This window comes from Colossoma macropomum, unplaced genomic scaffold (assembly GCF_904425465.1).
Source record: "Colossoma macropomum unplaced genomic scaffold, Colossoma_macropomum, whole genome shotgun sequence".
Lineage (NCBI taxonomy): Eukaryota > Metazoa > Chordata > Actinopteri > Characiformes > Serrasalmidae > Colossoma > Colossoma macropomum.
The window spans coordinates 1,251,556-1,278,916 of NW_023494784.1; the positions used below are offsets into that span (position 1 = coordinate 1,251,556).

Here is a 27,361-nt window from a genome sequence, read left to right on the forward strand (position 1 = left end):
CGATAGAACACCTTTGGGATGCTTGTATAAGATGTTTATTACAAAGTAAAACAGTATCATATCAAGCACCATGAAGTACCTGAGAGGGGATCCATGCCAATTCTGAAGTGTCCCCTGCCAAGCAGTATGACCTACTGCTTATATAGGGTGGTTGTTATGGAAAAAGGAGACGGAACATATAGTCCTTCTTAGAATAGTCTCATTCATCTGGAACTAAAGTGGAAAGGGACATTGTGCCTTGGGCCTTTGTACCAGGGGCCCCTTCACTTAAACATTCCAAACGTGCAATGTCAGATTACACCTGGAGCTTGGATACTACACCTTCTTCTATAACGCTACTCTTTTAAATATACTTCACATGTAAAAGTGTTTACTGCAGTTAAAGGAAACACACAAACACACAGCTTACACACAAGTTACTGTGCTTTAGTAAGGGCTGAATTCAGCCACAGCCACATGCTGTAGAATGAACAAGCATTAGCTAACAGTTCACTCTCACCTCACCTCTGCACTCTCTAGCTTTAAGCTCTCAGCTGACCCAGTTCCTTTCTGCTCTGACACACATCCACCTGAAGGCGACTAATCCTTCTTTCACATTGAGGGTCTTTGTCAGAATAAACCCAGAGAATAGCTGCAGGAGAACATCCACGTGGCCATGCGGAGCGGCGAGCGTGACTAGACTTAAAAACCTCATTGTTGTTGTGGGTTTGGGGACGTGTATATGTGTTATTGTTGTATTGTGCTGGTCTGTGGGGTTGATTAGCAGAGGTGTAAAATTCAGGTCCAGGATTTTGTTCCAACAGCCTGGCTTCTCTAGTTAGATCAAACCACCAGCAGAGCTGTCCAGGCAGTTGGAACAAAATCCTCTGCTGATTAGTGGGTCTTTGTGCATATCGTTAGAGTGAGATGTGGTTGGAGGTGACCTGCCCTGCTTCATGGCCATTCTGACAGCGCTGGGCGGCAGGTTTCCCCCTGCTGCATGTAAATGAAAGAGCATTCTTGTGAAGGTGTTTCTCACATTGTCTTCTTTTGCGCTGAAGACACAACATGTAGTGTTGCTGTCAGAACACCTTCTCCATTTTTTTCATTTTTCTTTTGTCTTTATAATTAAAATTGCTATTGTTTGTTGTGTGTAAATGTTATGATGATTTAACATACAAAAAAGGTGCACAATTACTGTCGTGAAAGTTTTCTTACATTATTTTCCATTAAAAATAAATCTCCTGAAATCTGTAACGTGTACTCTTAAGGTCTAAATGAAAATATGAGGAGTGAAAGTTTTTTTTCTCCTGATGATGTAATTAAGTATAGTTTAGATCATCTGAATGTATATTTAGGTACAATAACAAAATACAATTACTGTGTTAATGTTATATTCTGAATATTATCATCAGTGTTTAACACTGTCTCCACTCTGTCCATCAGACCATCAGATATCAGCTTCACCTGCAGACAGTCTGAGAGGCTCAGGTAAATAAATGCACCCACATGCTTACACTTTCACTCTTTTTCACATAAACACATTACAAGTATTATAGTGTAGTGGTATAATATGATTTGGCTTTACAGAATTCTGATATGTGATGTGATTATATATATGAACACGGAGTTACTCGAGTGAGTTACTGCATTTAAGTATATACCAAGGTGCATACAGACACTGAAGACGCTGAAATAAGTCCTATTTCAAGGAAAGGTGGAAAAGATTCACAATCAGCATTTTTCAGTGCTAACAGGTGTGCTGAACGATTTTCAGGGGGTGCTAACAGGAGTGCTGAAAAATGCATGTGAATATTGTCAGTTATTAGAAATAAATCAAGATCAAAATCAAGAACACTATTTTACAGTATAAATGAATTATGCTACAGGATAATGATATCAGTATGTACAGGATGCACTATTGTGTACAGGAGTCAACATAGCAGAAAGCTACGTAACAATATGTATTTAATGTAGTACATCTTTCTCTCTCCCTCTTCGTCACTGTCTGTGTCTGCCTTTCTTTCTCTTTGCTGTTTCCCTCAGCTTTTTTTCTGAGAGGAAGAGCTTAAATTACATCTCTAGGTGGACTTTTAATGATTGTCATTCTTTGGAAATGTTAGACAGTAGAATGACTGGGACAATTTAAATTAAATTTAAAAGAATTTTAAAGAACAACACACATCATTTTTAAATTAGAGATCATTTCTATAATATAATGCTGGACAGCTTAGCTAAATAGTAATTAATGAGGATATTACAGTTATAGACTGATAAAATTCCTTCTTCCTGTGTTCCAGGTAAACAGCAGTGGGGTGTGACCTACACTGCTGAACGTGTCTGTGCTCTGAAAGGATCATCAGTTAATTTCTCCTGCACTTATAAACACCCTGAAGGACTCACAGTGACTAAATCACTCTGGTTCATTGAAAGTCGCTGGCAGCCTGGTGTTGAGCCTGTGGATGTGGGAGAGTCTGATCTGTATAAGGGGAGAGTGCAGTACAGCCAGACCCTGAACTACTGTAGAATGACCATCACTGACCTGAGAGAGAGTGACGCTGACACATACAGGTTCAGATTCTACACTGATGATCCTGAGGGCAAATACACCGGCGAACCTGGAGTCACTCTGTCTGTCACAGGTAACTCTGGATAATAAAGACCTGCATTCTGACTAATTCTGATATTCCAGTATCTCTAAAAGTGAATGAATAGATTTTTGGGTTAATCTCTGGGAAAAAAGTTGACCTGTATTATTTCCTCCTTTATTTTCTGTGATGCAGCGTAACAAAAACCCCAACAGTGATTTCAGTGTTCAGATACTGACACCTGGAACAGTTAACCGAGTATCCATACACACCCCTACTAGATACATACAGTGAGTGTAGTTAACTGTAAGAGTATCTACAGATGAAAATAACACTAAACCTTGTTTAAAATCACCTGCAGATCTGAAGGTTACAGTGTCAGATACAGATGGAGGAGTAAAGAAGCTGACCTGTAGCTCCACCTGCACTCTGCCCAACCCCACTTACATCTGGTACAAGAACAGACAGCCTGTATTTAACCAGAACAGAAATGAACTGAATCTGAGAGACAGAACTGTGGATGCAGGCAGCTACTCCTGCGCTGTGAAAGGATACGAGGAGCTCCGCTCTCCTGCTGTCTGTAAGGCCTCACTTTAAACTGTTATAGTTCAGTTTGTTCACTGCAGTTACTTTCATTATGGCTAATTTTGTGTGTTTCAGGTGTTTTTGATAAAGGCCTGCAGGTGAAAGTGGAAGGTTCTGCAGCCACAGAGGGACAGACAGTAACACTGACCTGTAGCTCCACCTGCACTCTGCCCAGCAACCCCACTTACATCTGGTACAAGAACAGACAGCCTGTATCTCAGTGTGAATCTGCCTCCTGCTCTGTACCTGTGGTCAGTGAAGCGGTCAGCTACAGCTGTGCTGTTAAAGGCAGTGATCTCCACTCTTCTCCAGTGTGTGAGTACAGATTGGCACCTACACTTATTGTATATTTAAGATTTTTTACCAAACACTTAAGTGCTTTTTCATTATCAGTCAGTGAAACCGGAGGATTGAAAATCTGGAACCCAGTTTACAGCTCTAGGAGCTGTGACTGTGATCTCTGCTAGTGTCGTTGGGCACCAGTTATAGAACCCTTTATATTCCTAACTCCTCCATCAGATACAGTGCACTGCCTTTAGCCAATCAGCAGCACAGAAAAATAATGGCTGAGGACACTGGAGAAAACAGGCTTCACCAAATGAGAGGCTGTAGCTATGCAAACTAACACATTGTTTCAAAATGACTGGCCACATTTTCTCTAATCGAAAGCTTCTAGTGCCTCATGGCTTGGCAAGCATGGCTAACTTAACATAGCCTGCTAATACAGCTGCGGCACACCCATTGAAAAGTTTAGACTTGAGTTTCCCCAAAGAGGGGTTTAATAATTGTATTCTGTAGTATTTTGATGTTACATCATTTAGCTTTACTGGTCTGATTTAATACCTGCTGTACGTGTTCTGATTATTCTGTTTGTTATGAACTCTGACTTAAGCTCTACATGTATTGATATTTCATTTTATTAGAATCTCTTTTATCTTTTTTTACAGATCTCATATTTAGTGTTATTTGTTGAATGTTGTGCTGATTGTGTTGTTGAACAGGCTGGGTGTGATGGACTTAACTTGGTCTTGTGCTGTTTATCTCTTGGTTAATTTCTGATAAAATGGCTGTCTAGCTGTTTATTCATGGGTTTTTGTCACATTAATGCTGTCGGGACAAAACCTGATACCTCCATTTTTGTTCATTCATTTTTGGATATAATTTGAAAAAGGCAATTGCCTCAGAATTTCATGATACATGGCCAACAGAAATGCTCCAAAGTTACTTGGCAAAAATATTTCTACATTTACTTCCATTAAAAGGTAAGAACATTTTTACTTTTCCTGTAAAGTTACCTTTTTGGAGATATGAGGTTTTGTTGTTGGGGTTTACAATGTGTGTATGAATGCTGTGGATGAAAAATCAGTCATGTTCTACATTTCTTGGTTCAACAAGGTCTTGTAAGACAAAGTACAAAATCTGGAGCAGACCTATAAAAGTATTCAGAAGCTACACAGCATTTTCCACCAGGTTTCTACTAGGCATCTCCAAAGTGTCCATAACCTCTCCAACCTGTCCAAATACAAAGAAGTCTGTCACTATATATTAAGCATGTACAAGATTTTTTGGTCTTGTGATAGAACAGACAAAGTTAACATCACTTCAGTAATGTTCAGTAAAAGTAATATTAATATTTCTTCCAAGGAAATGATCACTCTGTGCAAAAAGTAAAAATGTACCCATCACCTCTGCAACACCACATATGGGAAACAGCAAAGTCATTTAGAGGCAACAGCTGAACTCCTGAGGTTCTCCTGGGGTAAAAGATTAGAGAACATGACCAAATGGATAAAATAGGCAACATGAAAACAAAACTCACAAATTGTCATGCTAAATAAGTTTAAATATTTAATGCTAAATATATAATAAATAAACCTGCATGCTATATTTAGCATGACATGACATGCTATATTTCACACTGCAGTGCATGGTAGACAGTGTTCAATCACTTGCTTCACTATATTAGTGTAATAGTCTACAAGATTATGCAGACATACACTATATTGTCAAAAGTATTCGCTCGTCTGCCTTCACACGCATATGAACTTGAGCGACATCCCATTCTTAATCCATAGGGTTTAATATGATGTCGGCCCACCCTTTGCAGCTATAACAGCTTCAGCTCTTCTAGGAAGGCTTTCCACAAGGCTTAGGTGTTTATGGGAATTTTTGACCATTCTTCCAGAAGCGCATTTGTGAGGTCAGACACTGACATTGGACGAGAAGGCCTGGCTCGCAGTCTCCACTCTAATTCATCGCAAAGGTGTTCTATCGGGTTGAGGTCAGGACTCTGTGCAGGCCAGTCAAGTTCTTCCACACCAAACTCGCTCATCCATGTCTTTATGGACCTTGCTTTGTGCACTGGTGAACAGGAAGGGGCCATCCCCAAACTGTTCCCACAAAGTTGGGAGCATGTAATTGTCCAAAATCTCTTGGTGCTGAAGCATTAAGAGTTCCTTTCACAGGAACTATCAGAGCCCTACTCCTGAAAAACAACCCCACGCCATAATCCCCCCTCCACCAAACTTTACACACAATGCAATTTGGCAAAATGCAGTCAGACAAGTACCGTTCTCCTGGCAACCACCAAACCCAGACTCGTCCATCAGATTGCCAGGCGGAGAAGCGTGATTCATCACTCCAGAGAACACATCTCCACAGCTCTAGAGTCCAGCGGCGGCGCTTTACACCACTGCATTCGACGCTTTGCATTGTGCTGTAAGGCTTGGATGCAGCTGTTTGGCCATGGAAACCCATTCCATGAAGCTCTTTACGCTGTTCTTGAGCTGATCTGAAGGCCACATGAAGTTTGGAGGTCTATAGCGATTGACTCTGCAGAAAGTTGGTGACCTCTGCGCACTATGCGCCTCAGCATCCGCTGACACTGCTCTGTCATTTTACATGGCCGACCACTTTGTGGCTGAGTTGCTGTCGTTCCCAATCGCTTCCACTTTGTTATAATACCACTGACAGTTGACTGTGGAATATTTAGTAGTGAGGAAATGTCACAACTGGTTGCACAACTGGTTGCACAGGTGTCATCCTATCACGGTACCACGCTGGAATTCACTGAGCTCCTGAGAGCGACCCATTCTTTCACTAATGTCTGTAGAAGCAGTCTGCAGGCCTAGGTGCTTGGTTTTATACACCTGTGGCCATGGAAGTGATTGGAACACCTGAATTCAATGATTTGGATGGGTGAGTGAATACTTTTGGCAATATAGTGTATCATCTACCTTGGTATCATACAACCCCTAGTCCACAAAAGTTGCAACGCTGTGTAATATGTAAATAAATGTAAATAAAAACAGAATGCAATGATTTACAAATCTCATAGACCCATATTCTATTCAAAATAGAACATAGAACACATATCAGATGTTGAAGGTGAGACATTTTACCATTTCATGAAAAATATTAACTCATTTAGAACTTGATGGCAGCAGTGCATCTCAAAGTTGGGACAGGGCCGTGTCTACCATTGTGTAGCATCCCCTCTTCTTTTAACAACAGTCTGTAAATGTCTGGGAAGTGAGGAGACCAATTGCTGGAGTTTTGGGAGAGGAATGTTGTCCCATTCTTGTCTGATGTAGGATTCTACCTGCGCCAAATGTTTTCTATTGGTGAAAGGTCTGGACTGCAGGCGGGCCAGTTCAGCATCTGGACTCTTCTTCTGCAAAGCCAAGCTGTTGTGATGGATGCAGTATGTGGTTTAGCATCGTCTTGCTGAAATATGCAAGGCCTTCCCTGAAAGAGATGCTGTCTGGATGGGAGTGTATGTTGTTCTAAAACCTCTATATACTGTTCAGCATTGATAGAGCCTTTCCAGATATGCACGCTGCCCACACCATGTGCACTAATGCAACCCCAGACCATCAGAGATCAGAACAGTTTTCCATTTTACCTCAGTCCATTTTAAATGAGCATTGGCCCAGAGAAGATGGCTGCGTTTCTGGATTGTGTTGACATATGGCTTCTTCTGTACATGATACAGCTGTAACTTGCATTTGTGGATTGTACAGCGGACTGTGTTCACAGACAGTGATTTCTGGAAGTGTTCCTGAGCCAATGCAGTGATTTCCAGTACAGAATCATGCCTGTTTTCAATGTAGTGCCGCCTGAGGGCCTGAAGACCACTAGCGTCCAAAATTGACCGTCAGCCTTGTCCCTTGCGTACAGGGATTTCTCCAGATTCTCTGAATCTTTTGATGATATTATGTACTGTAGATGATGGGGTTTCTAAAGTCTTCGCAATTTTACGTTGAGGAACATTTTTCTGAAATAGTCCCACAATTTTTAGATGCAGTTTTTCGCAGACTGGTGAACTTCTGCCCATCTTTGCTTCTGAGAGACTCTGTCTCTCTAAAATGCGCCTTTTATACCCAGTCATGTGAGTTAGTCACAAATTGCTCCTCTAGCTGTTTTTATTAGTACCATTTACTTTTCCAGCCCTCCTAACTTTTTGAAGATGTGTTGCTGCCATCAAGTTCTACATGATTTGCAAATCATTGCATTCAGTTCAGTTCTAACCCTTCCTGGATCGGGGCCTTGTCGTGGCAGAAGGGCTTGTGTGGTCTAGGGATCTTCAGAGCTAAGTCGTCGGGAGCAACATGCTCCTGGTAGGGTCTCCCAGGGCGAACAGGTCTGGAGTGAAGACCCAGACTAACTCGATCCAAAAACCTCCATGAAAAACGGGCATAGAACATCGTGTACCCTGCCCGGGAGAGGGTCACCGGGACCTACCCCTGGAGCCAGGCCTGGGGGTAGCGTCCCTCGGCGAGCGCCTGGTGGCCGGGCAGCCCACGTAACCCGGCCGGGCTCAGTCCGAAGAGGCAACGTGGGGGGACCATGTGGGCCCACCACCCGCAAGGTCCAGCATGGGGGAGTGGTGCAGTGCCGTACAGGCAGTGGGAGATTGCAGGGGGGCCCTTGGTGGCCTAGGCCCCTGCGGCAGAAACTGGCTCTTGGTACGTGGAATGTAACCTCACTGGGGGGGAAGGAGCTGGAGCTTGTGCGGGAGGTTGAGAGGTACCAACTAGATATAGTTGGGCTCACCTCCACCCACAGTATCGGCTCTGGAACCAAACTCCTGGATAGGGGTTGGTCCCTCTCCTACTCCGGGGTTGCACAAGGTGAGAGGCACCGGGCGGGTGTGGGGATACTCACGAGTCCCCGGCTGGTGGCAGTACAGTTGGAGTTTGTCCCGGTGGACGGGAGGGTCGCCTCAATGCGTATTAAAATCGCAGAGAGGAAAACTCTGACTGTTGTGTGTGCTTATGCACCAAACAACAGGTCAGAGTATTCGGCCTTCTTGGAGCAAGTGGGCGGGGTTCTGGAAAGGGTCCCGACTATAGACTCCATAGTCTTACTGGGAGACTTCAATGCTCATGTTGGCAATGACTGGGAGACCTGGAGAGGCGTGATTGGGAAGAACGGCCTGCCCGATCTAAACCCGAATGGTGAATTGTTATTGGATTTCTGTGCCAGGCATGGATTGTCCATAACGAACACCAAGTTCGAACACAAGGATGTTCATAAGTGTACATGGTACCAGAGCTCCTTGGGTCAAAGGTCAATGATCGACTTTGTTGTCGTTTCATCTGACTTGGGACCATATGTTCTGGACACTCGGGTGAAGAGAGGTGCTGAGCTGTCAACTGATCGCCATCTGGTGGTGAGTTGGATCAGATGGCAGGGAAGACTGAGGGTTAGACCCGGTAGGCCCAAGCGAATAGTGAGGGTGTGCTGGGAACGACTGTCGGAGGCCCCTGTTCGGAAAGATTTTAACTCCCACCTCCGGGAGAGCTTTTCTCATGTCCCGGAGGAGGTAGGGGACATAGAGTCTGAATGGACCCTGTTCAAAACCTCCACTGTGGAAGCTGCCAGGCGCAGCTGTGGCCAAAAGCTTGTTGGTGCCTGTCATGGCGGTAACCCAAGAACCCCCTGGTGGACACCGGTGGTGAGGGAGGCCGTCAAGCTGAAGAAAGAGGCCTTTAGGGACTGGATGGCCCGAAGGACTCCCGATTCAGCAGATAGGTACCGACATGCAAAAAAGGTGGCAGCTGCAACGGTGGCAGAAGCAAAATCCAGGGCGTGGGAGGAGTTTGGTGAGGCCATGGAAAAAGACTTTCGGTCGGCCTCAAGGAGGTTCTGGACAACTGTCCGGCGACTCAGGAGTGGTCGGGGTGACTGCGCCCAGGCTGTATTCAGCAGGGGTGGAGAAACTCTGACTTCAAATGAGGATATTGTCGGTCGGTGGAAAGAGCACTTTGAGGAACTCCTTAATCCGGGTGACAGGCCTCCCTCACGGGAGTCAGGGCCAGAGGCCTCTGGCGTGTCAAGCTCCATTTCCCTGGTGGAGGTCACTGAGGTAGTTGGCAAGCTCTTCAGTGGCAAGGCACCGGGGGTGGATGAGATTCGTCCGGAGATGCTTAAGGCTCTGGATATTGTGGGGCTGTCGTGGCTGACATGCCTCTGCAATAGTGCATGGACCTCGGGAACAGTACCCTTGGACTGGCAGACCGGGGTGGTGGTCCCTATTTTCAAGAAAGGGGACCGGAGGGTGTGTGCCAACTATCGGGGTATCACACTGCTCAGCCTTCCTGGGAAAGTCTATGCCAAGGTGCTGGAAAGGAGACTTCGACCGATAGTTGAACCTCAGATTGAGGAGGAACAATGCGGATTCCATCCTGGCCGTGGAACAATGGACCAGCTTTTCACCCTCTCACGGATTGTTGAGGGGGCATGGGAGTTTGCTAACCCAGTCTACATGTGTTTTGTGGATTTGGAGAAGGCTTACGACCGCGTTCCCCGAGATATCTTGTGGGAGGTCCTCCGGGAGTATGGGGTGCCGGGGTTACTACTCCGGGCCATTCAATCTCTGTACCCCTGGAGTGAGAGCTGTGTTCGTATACTCGGCATTAAGTCGGACTCTTTCAGTGTTAGCGTTGGACTCCGCCAGGGTTGTGCCCTGTCTCCACTCCTGTTTGTGATATTCATGGACAGGGTGTCAAGGCGTAGCCGGGGTCAGGAGGGCATTATGTGTGGAGGCCGGAGGGTGGCGTCTCTGCTATTTGCAGATGATGTTGTTCTTTTGGCTGGATCACATGGATGCCTCCAGCGCACACTGGAGCGGTTTGCAGCTGAGTGTGAAGCGGTTGGTATGCGGATCAGCACCTCCAAGTCTGAGTCCATGGTCTTAGCCCGGAAAAGGATGGTATGCCCACTCCAGGTAGGGGGAAAGGACTTGCCCCAGGTGGAGGAGTTTAAGTATCTCGGGGTCTTGTTCACGAGTGATGGGAAGAAGGATCGTGAGATCGACCGCAGGCTGGGACAAGCGGCAGCAGTAATGAGGTCGCTGTACCGGACTGTAGTGGTGAAGAGGGAGCTGAGCCGTAAGGCGAAGCTCTCTGTGTACCGATCGGTCTACATCCCGACCCTCACCTATGGTCATGAGCTGTGGGTAATGACCGAAAGAATGAGATCGCGAATACAAACGGCAGAAATGAGCTTTCTTCGCAGGGTGGCGGGCTACACTCTATTTGATAGGGTGAGGAGCTCGGCCATCCGGGAGGAGCTCGGAATAGAGCCGCTACTCCTCCGCATTGAGAGGAGCCAGCTGAGGTGGTTCGGGCATCTGATCCGGATGCCCCCGGGACGCCTCCCGGTGGGGGTGTACCAGGCACGGCCTACCGGAATAAGACCCCGGGGTCGTCCTAGGACCCGCTGGAGGGATTATATCTCCAAGTTGGCCTGGGAGCGGCTTGGGGTCCCCGGGAATTAGCTGGAGGAAGTTGCGGGGGACAGGGTCACCTGGGATTCTCTGCTCTCCCAACTGCTACCGCGACCCTATCTGGACTAAGCGGTTAACGATGATGATGATGATGATGATGATGCATTCAGTTTTTATTAACATTTATTTACATTTTACACAGCATCCCAACTTTTTTGGAATCGGGGTTGTATTTTACTCAGCGTGGTAGGTAATGTTCAACAGTTTGCAATTTGCTAACCATATTAGATCCATTGCTAATAGGCTAAAAGATGGTGAAAATATACTCCAAATGTATATTATGCATTCTCTCATGCACAAGCATGAATTTAGATGCATGTAGTCAACTTACATGTTGTGAAGGAATCAGTTCCACGTAAAAATGCATCCTCTTCCTCAGAGTCCATGCTAGCAGCCACTGAACCGTCACTCTCAGCTTCCAGCTCATTGTTGCACCTAAACAACTCCTCATGAACCTCAGCCAAAGTAAAGCTTCTCCTTGCTAAGATGTCTGTGTTGGAGATCAATAATTATTTGTGAAAAAAAACTTTAAAAAATAAATAAACCGCACTAGATGGAATCACAAATGTGTGTTCTGCAGTGTGCCAATCAGGGTAGTCAGAGTGCATCAGGGGATGATTAATTTACATGTTCCCCTCCCCCCATTTAGTAGGTGACCAATCAAGGCAAGCAACCTATCTACGTTTCCATCTGAGTGAGCACTTAAAAATGTGTCACTTCAGGGACTATGGATAAACACTCTGAACCCCAGTGTGATTCAGTGCTCATGCCGTAGGTACAAAAAACCGTCACTCAAGGAAAATTTTACATTGTTCACTAAGAGCTTGAAAACATTACATTCTGGTTACAATGGAAATGAAATGAACACATTTTTTGTAAAAAGAGGTGAGCAAACAAATAAGGAACTTCACTGACATTTCATTCGCTGTTCAGCAGTTTCATACAGTTGCTTTGATGGTATGTGAATTTTCTATGATGACGTCTGAAATTGTCTTACATCCTAAGCATATTTTAAAATGCTGAGTGTTTGAGGAGGCATGCTCCACTTGTAAACGGTCAGTAAAGACAAGGTGTATTCAGTATGAGATTTCTGGCGATGGTTGCTTGTAAACGACTGAAAATTGGTATGTGGGTAGTTAAACTAGTTCTAAGAAATTTGAGTTGGTGTGTTGGACAGTGTTTTAAGAATATTTGACGCTATCAAATACTCTACCTTAGATAGCCAGAACAGGCCCCTAGAGGGCACTTCTGCATAAACAGGTTAATAATGCTAACTGGTCTATAACTCAGTCAGCTCAAATCACAAGACAAACACCAAACATTAAAAGAGCAGCATAACCACAGTTTCTCCCAGAGACACACAGGGACCATATGGTGAACACTGTGGGCCCAACTGCATCCCATTTCTGTCGTTTTTCTGCAGTGATTCCTCATGCAGCAACAAATCATAGTATGCGTTTGTAATCAGCTGACATTAATCTCAAGATCAGCTCACACCAGTATTTCCACTTAGGAAACAGAGAGAGAAAGAAAGAAAGACAAGACCAACAGAGGGCATCAACAGAAACATCTTGGACACAGCATGCCCTCCCCCCCCCATGCTTTTGCACAGCTACACAGCAAAGCAAAGCCTTAACATTGTCAAAAGCTTGCTGACATTCAACAGACCAGTTAGTGAGAGGAAATACCACCGAGGCAAAATTTCTACAAAACCCACAATAGTAACCTGCCATTCCCAAGAAATGTCGTAGTACACAATGACTTCTACCTCGGCATCTGAGGGTTGAACACAACCCCGTCCAACCACCTTCGCTAGATATGCAACTGTGGCTTTCCCAAATTTACATTTAGCCAAGTTCAGGGTAAGGGAACTTGAAAACCATGTCTAGTAGTTCCAAATGCTCAACCCTTGTAGAGGAATACACAACAATATCATCTAGATATGCCTTGCAATTTTTAATTCCTGACAACATTCATTAATCGTTAAAAGGTTGCAGGAGCCTTTTTCATCCTAAAAGCTATCACTGTATACTGTAGGAAATCATCAGGCATAGGAGATGCTGAAATGTCTGAGGCACGCTGAGTTAAGGGGACTTGCCAAAACCCTTTCAAAAGATCTAGCTTACTTACACAGTGTGCTGAACTAACACTGTCTACACAACCATCCATTCTAGGCAAAAGAAAAGTGTCAGAACAGGTGCAGCATTAACTTTTCGATAATCTGTACAGAAACATGATGTGCCTTCAGATTGTGGAACTAGAATACATGGGGAACTCTATGGACTGGAACTAGGCAAAGCAAAACCATTTTCTAATAAATACTGTACCCTTTTTCTGCCTACAGGCACGCTTAGTTGAATTAAAACCATAGGTGTTTTATTGCATCCATACGACCAAACACAAGCTGTGCAGGACAAAAACCAAGGGATTCTTGAGCAATTTCTCAAATGGCAAAAAGTACAAACTGAACACTCTCGTCCCACTCATGATCTGACTCAAAACAATACCTGCGCAACATCACCTTCAATGATTGGTGAAACCACTCCAATGCAACCTGCAACTCTGTATGGTAAGCACTGGAGAACATGTGTTCAATACACAGTGGCTTTAACACCTGAGCAAACAGTTTGGACATAAAGTTAGAACCTTGGTCTCTTTGCACATTTTGGCAGCCCAAAAATGGAGCAATATTTAATCAAGGCTTTTATAATGGCTTTGGCTTTTGAAGTATGCAATTGAATTGCTTCAGGAAATCAAGTAGCAACACACATCAAAGTTAGCAAATGCTGATGACCTGACTTTGTCTTCGGCAAAGTTCCTCCACATCATCCATTAGTATCATTTTGTTTCAAAGCGTTCACCCATAACAGGTATAGGATGGAGAGGTGCAGAAGAAATAGTTGGATTAGGCTTCCCAGTAAGTTGGCATGTATTACAGGAGCAGCAGTAATGAACTATAAATATAGATATTTTTATGATACTCAAGTGTCCAGACAAAAAATGATCATGAGCTAAAGCTAACACAGCATGCATGATAAATTGGTACACAGTATTCAATTGAGAATCAGCCTGAGAAGAAGCTGAGGGCACCCACTTATGCATTGTTGCAAAGCAGCTTTGCTTTGCTAATAACAAGCCCTGGATAACCAGCAATGTCTGTTCAGATCGCCACAGCACCTGTATGTCCAGCAGTCACCTCCACACCCTCCCTCTTCTCAGATCCTGGTACTCCAGGCTCTGCCTGCCTGGATATCAACACCTCATCTTCTTCTATTGATATTCATGCACCCCTCCCACAGGCTGATAGCACAGACAACACAGCCTCATCTCCCCCTCTTCACACATTAACAAATCTGATCTGCAGCACCGCTGCAGCCCCCCTCCCCCTCTGCACATCTTCACTGCATATCAGGTTAGAGGTGAGTTGAGGAAACTCCACACAAGGTAGGCAGCTGGACCAGACAAAGTGTGTCCTAGACTACTAAAGTCCTGTGCTGCTGAGCTGGGGGCACCCCCACAGCACATCTTCAACCTGAGTCTGCGCTTGGGATTGGGTTCCCACACTGTGGAAGACATCATGTCTCATTCCAGTACCCAATAGGGGGCGATGCAGTGAGTTCAATGACTTTAGGCTGGTCACTCTAACATCACATGTCATGAAGACCCTGGAGCGCCTGCTTCTTCACCTTCTCAGACCCCAGGTTCAACACGCAACGGACCCCCTGCAGTTCGCCTACAGGGTGAAAGTGGGAGTGGAGGATGCCATGCTATACTTTCTCCATCGGGCCCACTATAATCTGGACAAGGGTGGTAGCGCTGTAAGAGTCATGTTCTTCGATTTTTTTCCAGTGCCTTTAATACCATTCAGCCCCTCCAACTATAAGCTGGCACGGATACAAGTTGATCCGCACCTGGTCTCCTTTATTACTGACTACCTCACTGGCAGACCACAGTATGTCAGCCTGAAGGGCTGTACATTAGAGAATGTAGTCAGCAACACTGGAGCACCACAAGGGACTGTACTTTCGCCTTTTCTCTTTACACTGTACACCTCAGACTTTAAGTAAGAGGTTTTCGGATGACACTGCCCCCATGAGTGTTGCCAACGGTGAACGTGGCAAGGACAAACTCCCTAAAAGCAAGAGGAAGAAACCTTGAGAGGAACCAAGACTCAAAAGGGGAACATATCCTCCTCTGGTCCACACCTGAGGATAGTTATGATAGTTAGTTATGTTAATACAGACTGATTACAGTTTACAGGGTTAACAGAGAGCAGCAGAGACTCCAGCAGGTCGAACTAAGAGGGAGAGACAGAATGTAACAGACATGAGGGCTCCCTGAGATCTCAGCACCCCTCCACTCCACCATCAACAAATCTGAGTGAGCGAGTGAGAGCAATGCTTCAATTAGTAATTAAGCAGCTCATCAAACCCCAGACAGGTTATTACAATAAACATATTTATGTTTAGCTCAATTGTAACACCTGAATCTTTATCACCTTTCCATTCAGACTCCCCTAAAAACACCAGAGCGGTCATTCTTCCCTCTGGACAGAGAGTGGAGGGAGACTCAGTGACTCTGACCTGCAGCAGTGATGCAAACCCTCCTGTTCTCTCCTACTACTGGTTTAATCAGAGCTCAGACGTAGAGCTGGGAACAGGACAGAGTTACAGCATCACCAGCATCAGCTCCCAGCACAGCGGACTGTACTACTGCACCGCTCACAACCAGCTCGGACAGAGCAGCTCAGGACCCTCCCGTCTGGATGTGTTATGTGTTTGCATGTCTGCCAGTAAGTTCCCAGATGTCTGTTTACATTACTGTGTACAGGGTTTGTTATCAACTTCTTAAGTATGGAGTTAATTTTGTACCAAAAGTTTCAAATAAAATACATGAGAAAAATATTAAGTATCGAAACGTCCAAAATATTTTGCAAATGCAAGTAATGAGAGTTAAATCACACTGAAATGTTTCAAAAAGATTGCTACATACATGATGAAAAGTGTCTAGAAATGGTGATTGGAGAGCTGAGGAAAATGAGACAGGTCTTGAGATGACTTTTCCATAAAGACATCTGTTAAGAGTTTTGTTAAGAGCATGAAATTTGTCAGAGGCAGCCGCCTCGTTATTCTCATTGCAGAAAAAACCCTGTATCATTAACTGAACCTGCTCTGAGCTTTATAGTATTGAGGATCTTCTACTCCCAATAGTACCGCACTGGTTTTTGAGTCTGTTTCATTACAGTAGTTTTGATTTGATATTGTTTAAGTGCAATAAAATAATTACTTAATTATATGGTGGTGTAATTAATTACATTTGCATTTAATTTATATTATGTGTAGACAAGTTGAAATCAGTGTCACAATGTAGCTCCTCCGCTGTAACTGCTGTAGACTGAATGGTGGAGCTAAACTGCTGTAGCTGAATGGTGGAGCTAAACTGCTGTAGGCTGAATGGGTGGAGCTAAACTGCTGTAGACTGAATGGTGGAGCTAAACTGCTGTAGGCTGAATGGGTGGAGCTAAACTGCTGTAGCTGAATGGTGGAGCTAAACTGCTGTAGACTGAATGGTGGAGCTAAACTGCTGTAGCTGAATGGTGGGGGCTAAACTGCTGTAGCTGAATGGTGGAGCTAAACTGCTGTAGCTGAATGGTGGGGCTAAACTGCTGTAGCTGAATGGTGGAGCTAAACTGCTGTAGCTGAATGGTGGAGTTAAACTGCTGTAGCTGAATGGTGGAGCTAAACTGCTGTAGCTGAATGGTGGAGTTAAACTGCTGTAGCTGAATGGGTGGAGCTAAACTGCTGTAGGCTGAATGGGTGGGGCTAAACTGCTGTAGCTGAATGGTGGGGCTAAATTGCTGTAGGATGAATGGGTGGAGCTAAACTGCTGTAGGCTGAATGGGTGGAGTTAAACTGCTATAGCTGAATGGGTGGAGTTAAACTGCTGTAGGCTGAATGGGTGGAGTTAAACTGCTGTAGCTGAATGGTGGAGCTAAACTGCTGTAGCTGAATGGTGGAGCTAAACTGCTGTAGCTGAATGGTGGAGTTAAACTGCTGTAGCTGAATGGTGGAGCTAAACTGCTGTAGCTGAATGGTGGAGCTAAACTGCTGTAGCTGAATGGGTGGGGCTAAACTGCTGTAGCTGAATGGGTGGAGCTAAACTGCTGTAGCTGAATGGTGGAGCTAAACTGCTGTAGGCTGAATGGGTGGAGCTAAACTGCTGTAGGCTGAATGGTGGAGCTAAACTGCTGTAGCTGAATGGTGGGGCTAAACTGCTGTAGCTGAATGGTGGAGTTAAACTGCTGTAGCTGAATGGTGGAGCTAAACTGCTGTAGCTGAATGGTGGGGCTAAACTGCTGTAGCTGAATGGGTGGGGCTAAACTGCTGTAGCTGAATGGGTGGGGCTAAACTGCTGTAGCTGAATGGTGGAGCTAAACTGCTGTAGGCTGAATGGGTGGAGCTAAACTGCTGTAGACTGAATGGTGGAGCTAAACTGCTGTAGCTGAATGGTGGAGCTAAACTGCTGTAGGCTGAATGGGAGGGGCTAAACTGCTGTAGGCTGAATGGGTGGAGCTAAACTGCTGTAGGCTGAATGGGAGGGTCAAATTATGTGAGCTGTTTAAAATAATTCAGACCCACTAAATGTTTTTGTAAATCTGTTAGTTTGTTTAACAGTGTTTATCTGTATGAATGCTCTAAAAGGTTCTTTATCTCCATTCAGCTGGGCTGTGGAAGCAGTTTGCTGTTTGGGGAACTGTTGGATTCGTTTCTGCTCTGGTTTTGTCTCTTATTAACGCTGTTGTCTGCTTTCGGTGAGTGACAGTGTTCTTTGTTTATTACCATGAATATCTGAATATGTATCTAAATGCAGTTTTAATCATGAACTCAATTTTATCCTCAAATAGAAACTGTTAAATCAGCCTGTTTGTGTTTAATCTGTGTGATTAGGAGGAAGAGAGGAGCAGTGAGAGGAGCTGATGTTCAGGTAGAGAGAAAGGTTTACTTTTTCTGTTCATGAACATGTTTCTAGAACAGTGATACCAGAGATGGTATTTTGCCTGTCAGTGATGCTCCAGTCCTCTAATGCTGTTCTTCTGCAGCTCACAGCAGCGTGAGGCTCCATACAGCTTCAAATTATACAGTTTTCACTCCAGAAAAAAATCTTCAGTCTGATGGAAAATGAAGCTCTAGCTGAAGTTAATGTGGCGTTTAAAGAAAAGAGGCAAAACTACTTGAAACAGTGGATTAACATGTAGTTTATGTGATGTTAGCACATAGTTATGATAGCTGACGTTCACAGCTAATGTAGCTGAAGGTTTAATAAGTCACAGATTTCGTTGAAACTTCAGCTGGATTAGCTGTTGTGCTGGCTAGTGATGTAAAATTAATCCTGCCATGGAAGAGACTCGCAGAAATGATTTTATTCAAAAGAGCGCTCTGTCCATCTGTGTCACCAACACCCAGTCTAAACAGACGTTCAGAGACACAGCTCTTATACCTTGTCATCGACCCCCAGAGGTCCCAGGAAGGCCAGATCATCCTTAGGGGGTGTCGTACAGGCCGTTTGTTGTTATTGTTCAAAACATGAGAACGTCGTATGAGAACCCATTAGCGTTAATCCTGCTTAACAATGAATAACAATTAAAGGAAAAAAAACAGAAAATAAAACAATTCCTAACAATTCCCCCAATCACATCTGAAGCGTCAAGTTTGCTTAGTGACATGACTGATCCATTATCATTTATCAAAACAGAAGTGTTCATACTTCCATCTAAATAATCAGAATTAAAATTGACAAGCCGCTCCCAGGCCAACTTGGAGATATAATCCTTCCAGCGGGTCCTAGGACCACCCTGTGGTCTTGTCCCGATAGGCCGTGCCTGGTACACCCCCACCAGGAGGCATCCACCTCAGCTGGCTCCTCTCAATGCGGAGGAGTAGCGGCTCCTCCCGGATGACCGAGCTCCTCACCCTATGAAGTAGAGTGTAGCCCACCACCCTGCAAAGAAAGCTCATTTCCACCGCTTGTATTCGTGATCTCATTTTTTCAGTCATTACCCAGAGCTAATGACCATAGGTGAGGGTCGGGATGTAGACCGACTGGTAAACGGAGAGCTTCGCCTTATGGCTTAGCTCCCTCTTCACCAGTACAGTCCAGTACGGTGACCGCATTACTGCTGCCGCCTGTCCCAGCCTGCGGTCGATCTCACGATCCCTCTTCCCGTCACTCGTGAACAAGACAGACAAACCGCTGAAACTGAGATGAGGCTGTTTTAGCTTGAGTGAGCTGTACATGCTCTACTCATCATCATTGTTGTTGTGATCAGCATTTAGACCCGTATCATAGAAACATCCACCTTTTGCTTCTGCTGAGAAGATGTTTTATTTTTATGGGAATTTCTATTACCCATAAAAGTTAGTTGTGCTACTACAAACCCACACAATCCCACACACCACTTTGTCATCTTAACTGCTTCTTACAACATTTTAGTCCTTTATATTTTGGTGACAACAAGGATGAATGTTCCAACGTAGGACACCAGATGTCCATCACTCCAGCAGTGTTCCTTGATCACATCGCACCTGATTGAATGGGCCTTTGAAGGAACCAGCAGCACCTGAGTTCCATCCATTTTTGCACCATGAGTTCCTCTCACCCTGTCTTGACAGAAATCACTCTTTATAATTCTAATTACTCACCAGCAACATAATTAGGGAGGTGTGAGCTGACCAAGGAGAAGATGCCTTTGCATCCTGGTTTAAAGTCTCCATGTGTACCCTTCACTGGTGAACACAAACAGGCTTGTATGCCATACTTATTATTGTTAACTTGCCGGCCTTTGCAGGACTATATCAGTATCTGCATATAAGAATCTTATGTACTTCGTCACCGCCCTAATGTTTAATTATATTTAAATTTCTGTTTTACCAAAAATCAATGTTCTCCCTTCATGGAGATTCCCAAAACTCTTGAATTCAAATTCAGCTGTACAAAAATTATAGTACCAACTACCTTAGTCTCCATCATTCATCTTGGCTCATGCGTGGTATGTAGTACTGTATAACATCAAAACAAAATTCAACCAATTTAGAAATATAATCATACAACTATTAGAGTCACCCCCAGGTTACACAGCACCCAGTGCAGCAGCCTTAAACAACTAAACATTTAACCATGGCTGAAGTTATTAAATAACTGGTTTAATATGATTCACAGTAGTTTTCATATACAATCTATTGTCCTGCTCATGTATAATTGGCTATATATGCTTCCACAGCAGCTATCGTTATTTAATCCTCCTCTGTGGGAATAGCAGAAAACTGAGTTAATTCCTGGATAGGCTCTAACAGTTTACCTGCCACCTTGGGAATGACAGCCCCACCCACTGACTTGGACTGAGTTTTCACTAAACTCACTTTACTCTTTGCCTCAAATTTCTTCTTTTTCCATTTGCAAGGACTCATTTCACTGCAGTAGTGCTATGCATTCTCATAGGTTCCCAGGCTTTGCTGACTCCCTGTTCTGTGTAACACATCCTTTAACAGTAATGTGCAGCCGACATCCAGTTAAAGAGGTGGGGCTAAAACTGCTGTTGGCTGAATGAGTAAAAACCAAAACCCAAAATTGTCTTTAAACACCACATTTACTGTGTTTAGCGCTTTGGTTCTGTCCTTCAGACTGAAGGTTCTTCTGTAATGAAGGACTCATTATTTAAAGCTGTGTTGAACCTGAAAGGTTTACAGTTCCTGCAGCTAAAAACTGGACTAAACTATAATTCTCTAATTAAGACTCTGTTTCTCCTCATCTCTCTGAAAGGCTCCAAAGTCTGGAGACGACACATACTCAGCTCTGAACCCCAACACCACGTCCTCCGACTACGACACTCTGACTGTAAGTCTGCACTCTGTGTACCTTCATTCTCTGGTTGAGCTTCATAACAGTTCCTAAGATCTCCTGTTTTTCAGGTTCTCCGTCCTCACCCAGTGATGAGAAGAGCTCCAGAGAACGAGAACTAACAGCTGTGTTCATTTACTCTTCATTCACCACTGTAGCTTCAGCTCTATGGACAGAACATTAAAGAGGCGTACGGAGGATTTCTGAGGATTAAAGAGCTTTTAGAGCTCAAAACACATCAGATGATTCCTAAAGTCAGAGTGATTCTCTCAGATCAGTCAGAGGAGCTTCTGTTTATGAAGGGTCTTTATTCACTGTTGTGCTTTTATACACCATGATGATTCAAACACGGACCAGAATCAGGCAGTTCTGATCATTCAGGATGAACAGAGTTACGATAATTTGAACCCTGTTTGGTAAAAAATGCAGGTGTTTACAGTTATGCTTGTTAACATTTTATTTCCAAGTTTCCGTGTTTTAAATCACTTTTTTTTAGTTTTATTCTTGTATTTTCATCTTTTTAGATTAGTAGATCCTCTTAAACTCTTCTATAGTTGTTCTATACTGTCATTATTCTAAATGTGCTACTAAAAACAGACTGTTAATAAAGTTTTGAAGCAGGTTTTTCCTGTTTAATGAACAGTGAACAGGTGAGAGATTCCTGGATGGATCTGCTGCCTGTTTTCATCACTGCTTTTCATCAGTTTTCTTATTTCAGTTCTTCCAGTTCACATACAGGTAGCTGTAGTCAGGGTTGGGATAGCTACTGAAAAATTAGTAGTTAGCTACTTTGTAGCTACTTTCCCAAAATTTGTAGCAGCTACAATTTAGCTACTTTTTAAAAAGTAGTGCACGACTTTTTAGCTACTTTCAAAGCGCGACTGTCAGAATGTTTGTGAATCTCCACCTGACACACCAGACAAGCCCAACTCACAGTGTGAACGAGACACTGCATTTAATCTGTGTCAGAAAAAAACACACAGTTGAAAAGCTGCAAATAAACAAAAAAAAATCACCAAAAAGTGTAAACAACAATCAAACGTACACACCTAAATGCAAAGTCAATCATTCCAGGTTTTTCTTACAAAAATCGACAAAAATAACTATAAAAAACAAACTATTTTGTGTAAAGCATCATCAACTGTTGAAATAAAACTGCTCCAATGTAAACATTTTCCCAAGATGTGTACAGACATGGCATTCAGAATCCTGTATTAAACTTCAGCTTTAGCTGCAAAATCCTCATCAGTGACTCTGGCTCTGTTTGGGGTGAGAATCAGGCCTGAATAATCTCTCCACTGCTGCACAACTGTAGCGGCTACAGCTATTAGCTACAAATATTTGTAACTAACTACAAAAAGGAGCGCGCTACTTAGCTACTCCCCCATCCCTGGCTATGAGTAACTGGTGGTGATGGAAACCAGGAGCGAAAAACATCTTAACTCTGAAATCTGATCTGTTTAGTCTCCATGACGACTTCAGTAGGGACTGAATTTCGGACAGTAGCTATTCAGAATAACAGTTCCTAACTTCATAATCTCATCATGAACTCCAGATAAGAAAACAGCATCACACAAACATCCTAACTAGACTAAACCTCCTAAATCCTGTCCTAACTTTAGGATGAACCCCAACAGGGTCCTCACTTCTGTTTAAGGTCCGTTTCTATGGTTTTTAGGCTGCTGAGTCAGCAGCATAGTTCACTACCAGCATAATAATGCTGCAGTGCACCACCTGTTCCCCTCAAACTCCTCCTGTGTAGAAGACCAACTGAAGTGTAGGTCACTGTTCTCAGCCACTCTTCCTGTAACTGCAGTGACCTTCACTGTCTCAGCCTCTCATCACTGGATACTGTCAGTTATTCAGTCTCTCTCTCTGTCAGTCAGTAATTAAAGAGACTGTCAGCTCCGTTACAGACACTCAACATCAGAAATGATCCTACAGATTTAGGACTTGATGATCTTTAACCAAAGAGAGATTTAAAACTGAATTTAATCCACAATTCAAATGGAGTTAAAAGCTAGAAAAGCTCATCTTTCCTGCCTGATCAGGACTGTGTGGGCGTGTCTGACCTCACGCTGATTGACAGCAGCATAAAGCAGCATAAACAACCAACAGCAGCAGCAGATTTTTACACTTTTAAAGCTTTTATTTTCTGGACTTTTAAAAATCTGTCCTAATTCTGATTGGTACGAGGAGAAACTGGACGTCAGCCTCTTCAACATACTGCCCACCTCAAACAACATTCCAACATTGTTCTTTATTTGACAGTTAATAGTGAATTCATGCAGGAGCCGATCAGAGCTAGAAGCACCAACAGATTAAGGAAATAATCAGACAGTCGGTTTAAATCAGTCTGAGTTACTCAGTAATACTGACACTCAGTGTTACAGCCAGGAATGTAGTCAGACTGGAGTGCAGTCAGTTCAGATGGGCACTTTGGCTCCACCCCCAACGAGAGATTTCATCTTTAGCTCCGCCCCAGCAAGATACTTCATATTTAACCCCGCCTCCTCACCCGTTTTCTCCATTTTGCTCCGCCTCCTTATCAATTTCTCCCGCTGAGCTCCGCCTCCTCATCAGCCGCGGTTTGGCGCTCAGTTGCGTCTCCGTCGCGCGCTCTGTGCTGTGGACTCTCAGTGAGGAGTTAGCTTAGCAGCTAAAACAAACAGCTCTACAGAAAAGTCGCTTTAGGACTCAAACACAGAAAAAAGATATGTTGTATATACTAACAGACAGTTAGTTCTGTTATGGGTGACCGAACAGAGCAGAGAGGTGACAGAGTGCAGCGGCCTGACTATGGCAGCATAACTAAGAGGGAGAGCCAGAAGGTAACAAGGACATGAGGGCTCCCTGAGAAGTCGGCGCCCCTCTGCTCCATCGTCAGTGAACGTGTAAGAGCAGTGGAACGACAGAGCAGTGAGACGACAGCACCAGCATTCCCAGATTACCATAAGACTCTCTGTCCGTGAACCCCAGATCTGCACCTTTTCTAGCAGGAAAACTAATTAACCAAAGGCTCGACTAAACAGGTACGTTTTTAGCCTAGACTTAAAGATGGAGGCTGTGTCTGAGTCCTGAACACAGACTGGTGGGCTATTCCAAAGCTGGGGGGCTTTGTATGAAAAGGCTCCGCCCCCTGATGTAACTTTATTTATTCTGGGTACTAATAATGAGCAGCACCTTGTGATCTAAGTGGGCGTGTCGGTTGATAATAGGAAATAAGGTCACTGAGGTACTGAGGATCAAGGCCGTTCAGAGCTTTATACGCCAGCAGAAGAATTTTGTACTCAATGCGGAATTTAACTGGCAACCAGTGTAAGGTACACAAAATTGGGCTAATGTGGTCAAATTTCCTGGTTTTGCTGAGAACTCTGGCTGCAGCGTTCTGGACTAACTGAAGCTTGTTAAGGTTTTGGCTGGAACAACCAGAAAGCAGAGCGTTACAGTAATCTAACCTGGACGTGATGAAGGCGTGAACTAACGTTTCTGCATCCTGTAGCGACAGTGCATTTCTTAATTTAGCGATGTTACGCAGGTGGAGGAAAGCTATTCTGGTAATATTGGTAATATGCTCATCGAAGGCCAGACTGGGATCGATCGTGACACCAAGGCTTTTTACAGATGTGCCTGGTGCAATTGAGAAACTATCGAGATTAAGAGTAAACATAGGCAGATTATCCCTAGCAGCTTTTGGACCCAGAAGAAGAACTTCTGTTTTGTCCGAATTTAGTAAGAGGAAGTTACTTGACATCCCGTCTTTAATGTCTTTTACACAGTCCTCTATCTTATTAAGGTCAATTTTGTCCTCTGGTTTAGCTGAAATATATAATTGTGTATCATCGGCATAGCAGTGGAAGCTGATGCCATGTTTTCTAATGATGGGACCCAGTTGTAGCATATATAAGGTAAATAATATGGGTCCTAAGACAGAGCCCTGTGGAACACCATACTTTACTCTTGTGAGAGCTGATGGTTCACCATTTACATTAACAAACTCAAAGCGATCACTAAGGTAAGATTTGAACTGTGAAAGAGCTTTACCTGTCACTCCTACTAGTTTCTCAAGCCTGTCTAATAGAATGGAATGGTCTACTGTGTCAAAAGCTGCACTAAGATCGAGTAAAACCAGTAAGGATATGTTTCCTTTGTCAGCGGATAATAAAAGATCATTTACAATTTTCACTAACGCTGTTTCAGTACTATGGTGAGGCCTGAAGCCAGACTGAGATTTTTCATGTATATCACTCCTATGCAGATGGGAACATAATTGTTTTGGCACAGCTTTCTCTACAATTTTTGATAAAAAGGGAAGATTTGAAATAGGTCTATAGTTTGGTAACTCAGAGGGGTCAAGACTGGGTTTCTTAATTAGGGGTTTAATTACAGCTAATTTAAGAGACTTTGGAACATAGCCGAGGCTGAGAGAAGAGTTTATTATAGATAGAAAGGGCTTTGGTTATTTCTGGCAAAACGTCTTTAAGTAAACCTGTAGGAAGTGGATCTAGTATACAGGTTGCTGTTTTTGAAGATGAAATAATTTGGACGAGCTCTGTTTGTTGGAGTAAAGTAAAAGACTCCAGCGTCTCTGTAGTGGTTATACTGCACTCCAGATCTAGATTAGGTTTATAGGACGCTGCACTGCAATGCTGCGCATTTTGAATTCTGTGCCTAATCGACTCAATTTTATTATTAAAGAAGTTCACGAAGTCATTGCTGCTGTAGGCTGATGGTATCTGGGCTTCAGTTGCTGCTTGATTATTAGTTAATTTAGAGATAGTACTGAATAGTAGTCTAGGATTATTCTGGTTATTTTCAATCATTGATGAGAGGCTGAACGTGCTGACTTTAGTGCTTCTCTATAGTCTATAAGACTCTCCTTCCAGGCAGATTGGAAAACCTCAAGTTTAGTCTGATGCCATTTACGCTCTAATCGCCTAACAGTCTGTTTCATAGCTCGAGTACGGTCATTGTACCATGGAGCCTTTCCTGCCTTATTCTTTTACTTTTTAATGGAGCCACATTATCTAAAGTAGAGCGAAAAGTGTCCTCCAAACATTTAGTCAGCATATCTAATTCATTGGGTTCAGACGGACAGCTAATTAAGGACGAAAGATCTGGAAGGTTTTCAATAAAGCTGTTGGGTGTAGACGATGTTATAGTACGTTTAACACTATAGAGTGTGGATAAACATATATTACGACTAAAACTGATTTCATATGAGATTAAGTAGTGATCTGACACTGCTGGTCTGAGGAAGGATGGCCAAATGCTTAATGTCTATGCCTAAGGTCAATATTAAGTCTAGAGTGTGGTTACAGTAATGAGTAGGCCCCATAATATTTGGAGTGAAGCCAAAACAGCCTAAAATAGATACAAATGCCTCACTTAGCGGATCCTTTGTTTTGTCTATGTGGATATTAAAATCTCCAACAATTATTACTTTATTCGAGATTGTTATTAAACTAGATAACAGGTCAGTAAATTCCTGTAAAACTCGGAGTAAGGCCCCGGTGGCCTGTAGATTATGATGAGTGAAAATGAGCTCTCATTTGTTCCTCGACTGCTAACGTTGAGAAAGTGAATTTCAAAGGTAGAGAAACTACGGTCTGCTTTCTGGTTTAGTCCTGACGTTAATGTTGATCAGAAGCTCAACACGCGGCTCAGCAGCACATCTGGGGGAGTTTATTTCACTGGTTTTCCTCAGAAAACCACAATCTCTGTTTTAGCGTTTAGTAGCTCATCACGCTAATCCTGTTAGCTTTCCTGGCAGGGCAGCTCAGTGTAAAGTGGGTTTAACTCAGCTAAACGCTAATATAACGCACTAAACCCACACGGTACCGACCCATTTTACTGGATTAAGGACAGTTTCACTGAAAGCTGTGGAGGAAAATGTTCTTTTTGCCTTGTTGGACTCTGAGCAGGTTGAAGCTGCCGTGACAGCAGACAGCGCTAACATGTAGAACATTCCAGAGATATGAAAGCTGCTCATATTCAGGTGAGTCTTGGTAAAGCAGGTAGATGCTGGGAACAAACAGCACACTTTAAAACTCTTTGTAGGAGTTTATTTTATTAATATAAACTTAGTTATTTCTCTCAGAGGAGTAAATTTTAAATCATTGTTTATTATGCAGAACTTCTGTTTGAAAACATGGTTTATTATATTCAGAAACATCTGTGAGAATTGAGGAACTACACATTTATTTAAAGGGGAAAACCTTTGTGGAACCGTATCGGCATTTGTTTAAAAAATAAAATATTTTTAACTTGTTTCCTTGAATGACGGAAACTTCCCTGTGCAGGATTGTGCTGTACAGCGTTGTCAATGCGCAAAAGAGAGTTTATCAACTAATTTATGGATGTGGACAACATGACGTTTAGCTATATAACAACCTACCTTTGTTCTTTTCAGGCAGGTAAAGAATCTTTTATTATTAATTGATGATGTTTCTAATAGTCTATATATATATATATATATATATATATATTAGAACTATTAGAAAACTAAATTAGTTTTCTCAAA

General features: G+C 43.4%; 1 protein-coding gene across 1 annotated transcript; it reads left to right on the plus strand.

Moving 5' to 3' along the window:
• The first annotated feature begins 2,457 nt into the window (after positions 1 to 2,457).
• On the plus strand, positions 2,458 to 21,235 carry LOC118809278 (B-cell receptor CD22-like). The gene is made up of 10 exons (XM_036572427.1): positions 2,458 to 2,621; positions 2,929 to 3,147; positions 3,228 to 3,415; positions 14,309 to 14,363; positions 14,536 to 14,754; positions 15,455 to 15,736; positions 17,665 to 17,755; positions 17,892 to 17,928; positions 20,761 to 20,835; positions 20,910 to 21,235. The coding sequence occupies exons 1-10, from the start codon at positions 2,507 to 2,509 to the stop codon at positions 20,958 to 20,960; spliced, it is 1,332 nt and encodes a 443-aa protein (XP_036428320.1). The 5' UTR covers positions 2,458 to 2,506; the 3' UTR covers positions 20,961 to 21,235.
• Positions 21,236 to 27,361: the final 6,126 nt, after the last annotated feature.

Coding starts and splice junctions, on each gene's coding strand:
- LOC118809278 (XM_036572427.1), top strand. CDS start 2,507: ATGACCATCACTGACCTGAGAGAGAGTGACGCTGACACATACAGGTTC. Junction 14,755..15,454: donor CTATAATCTGGACAAGGGTG/GTAGCGCTGTAA, acceptor CTTTCCATTCAG/ACTCCCCTAAAAACACCAGA. Junction 15,737..17,664: donor ATGTGTTTGCATGTCTGCCA/GTAAGTTCCCAG, acceptor ATCTCCATTCAG/CTGGGCTGTGGAAGCAGTTT.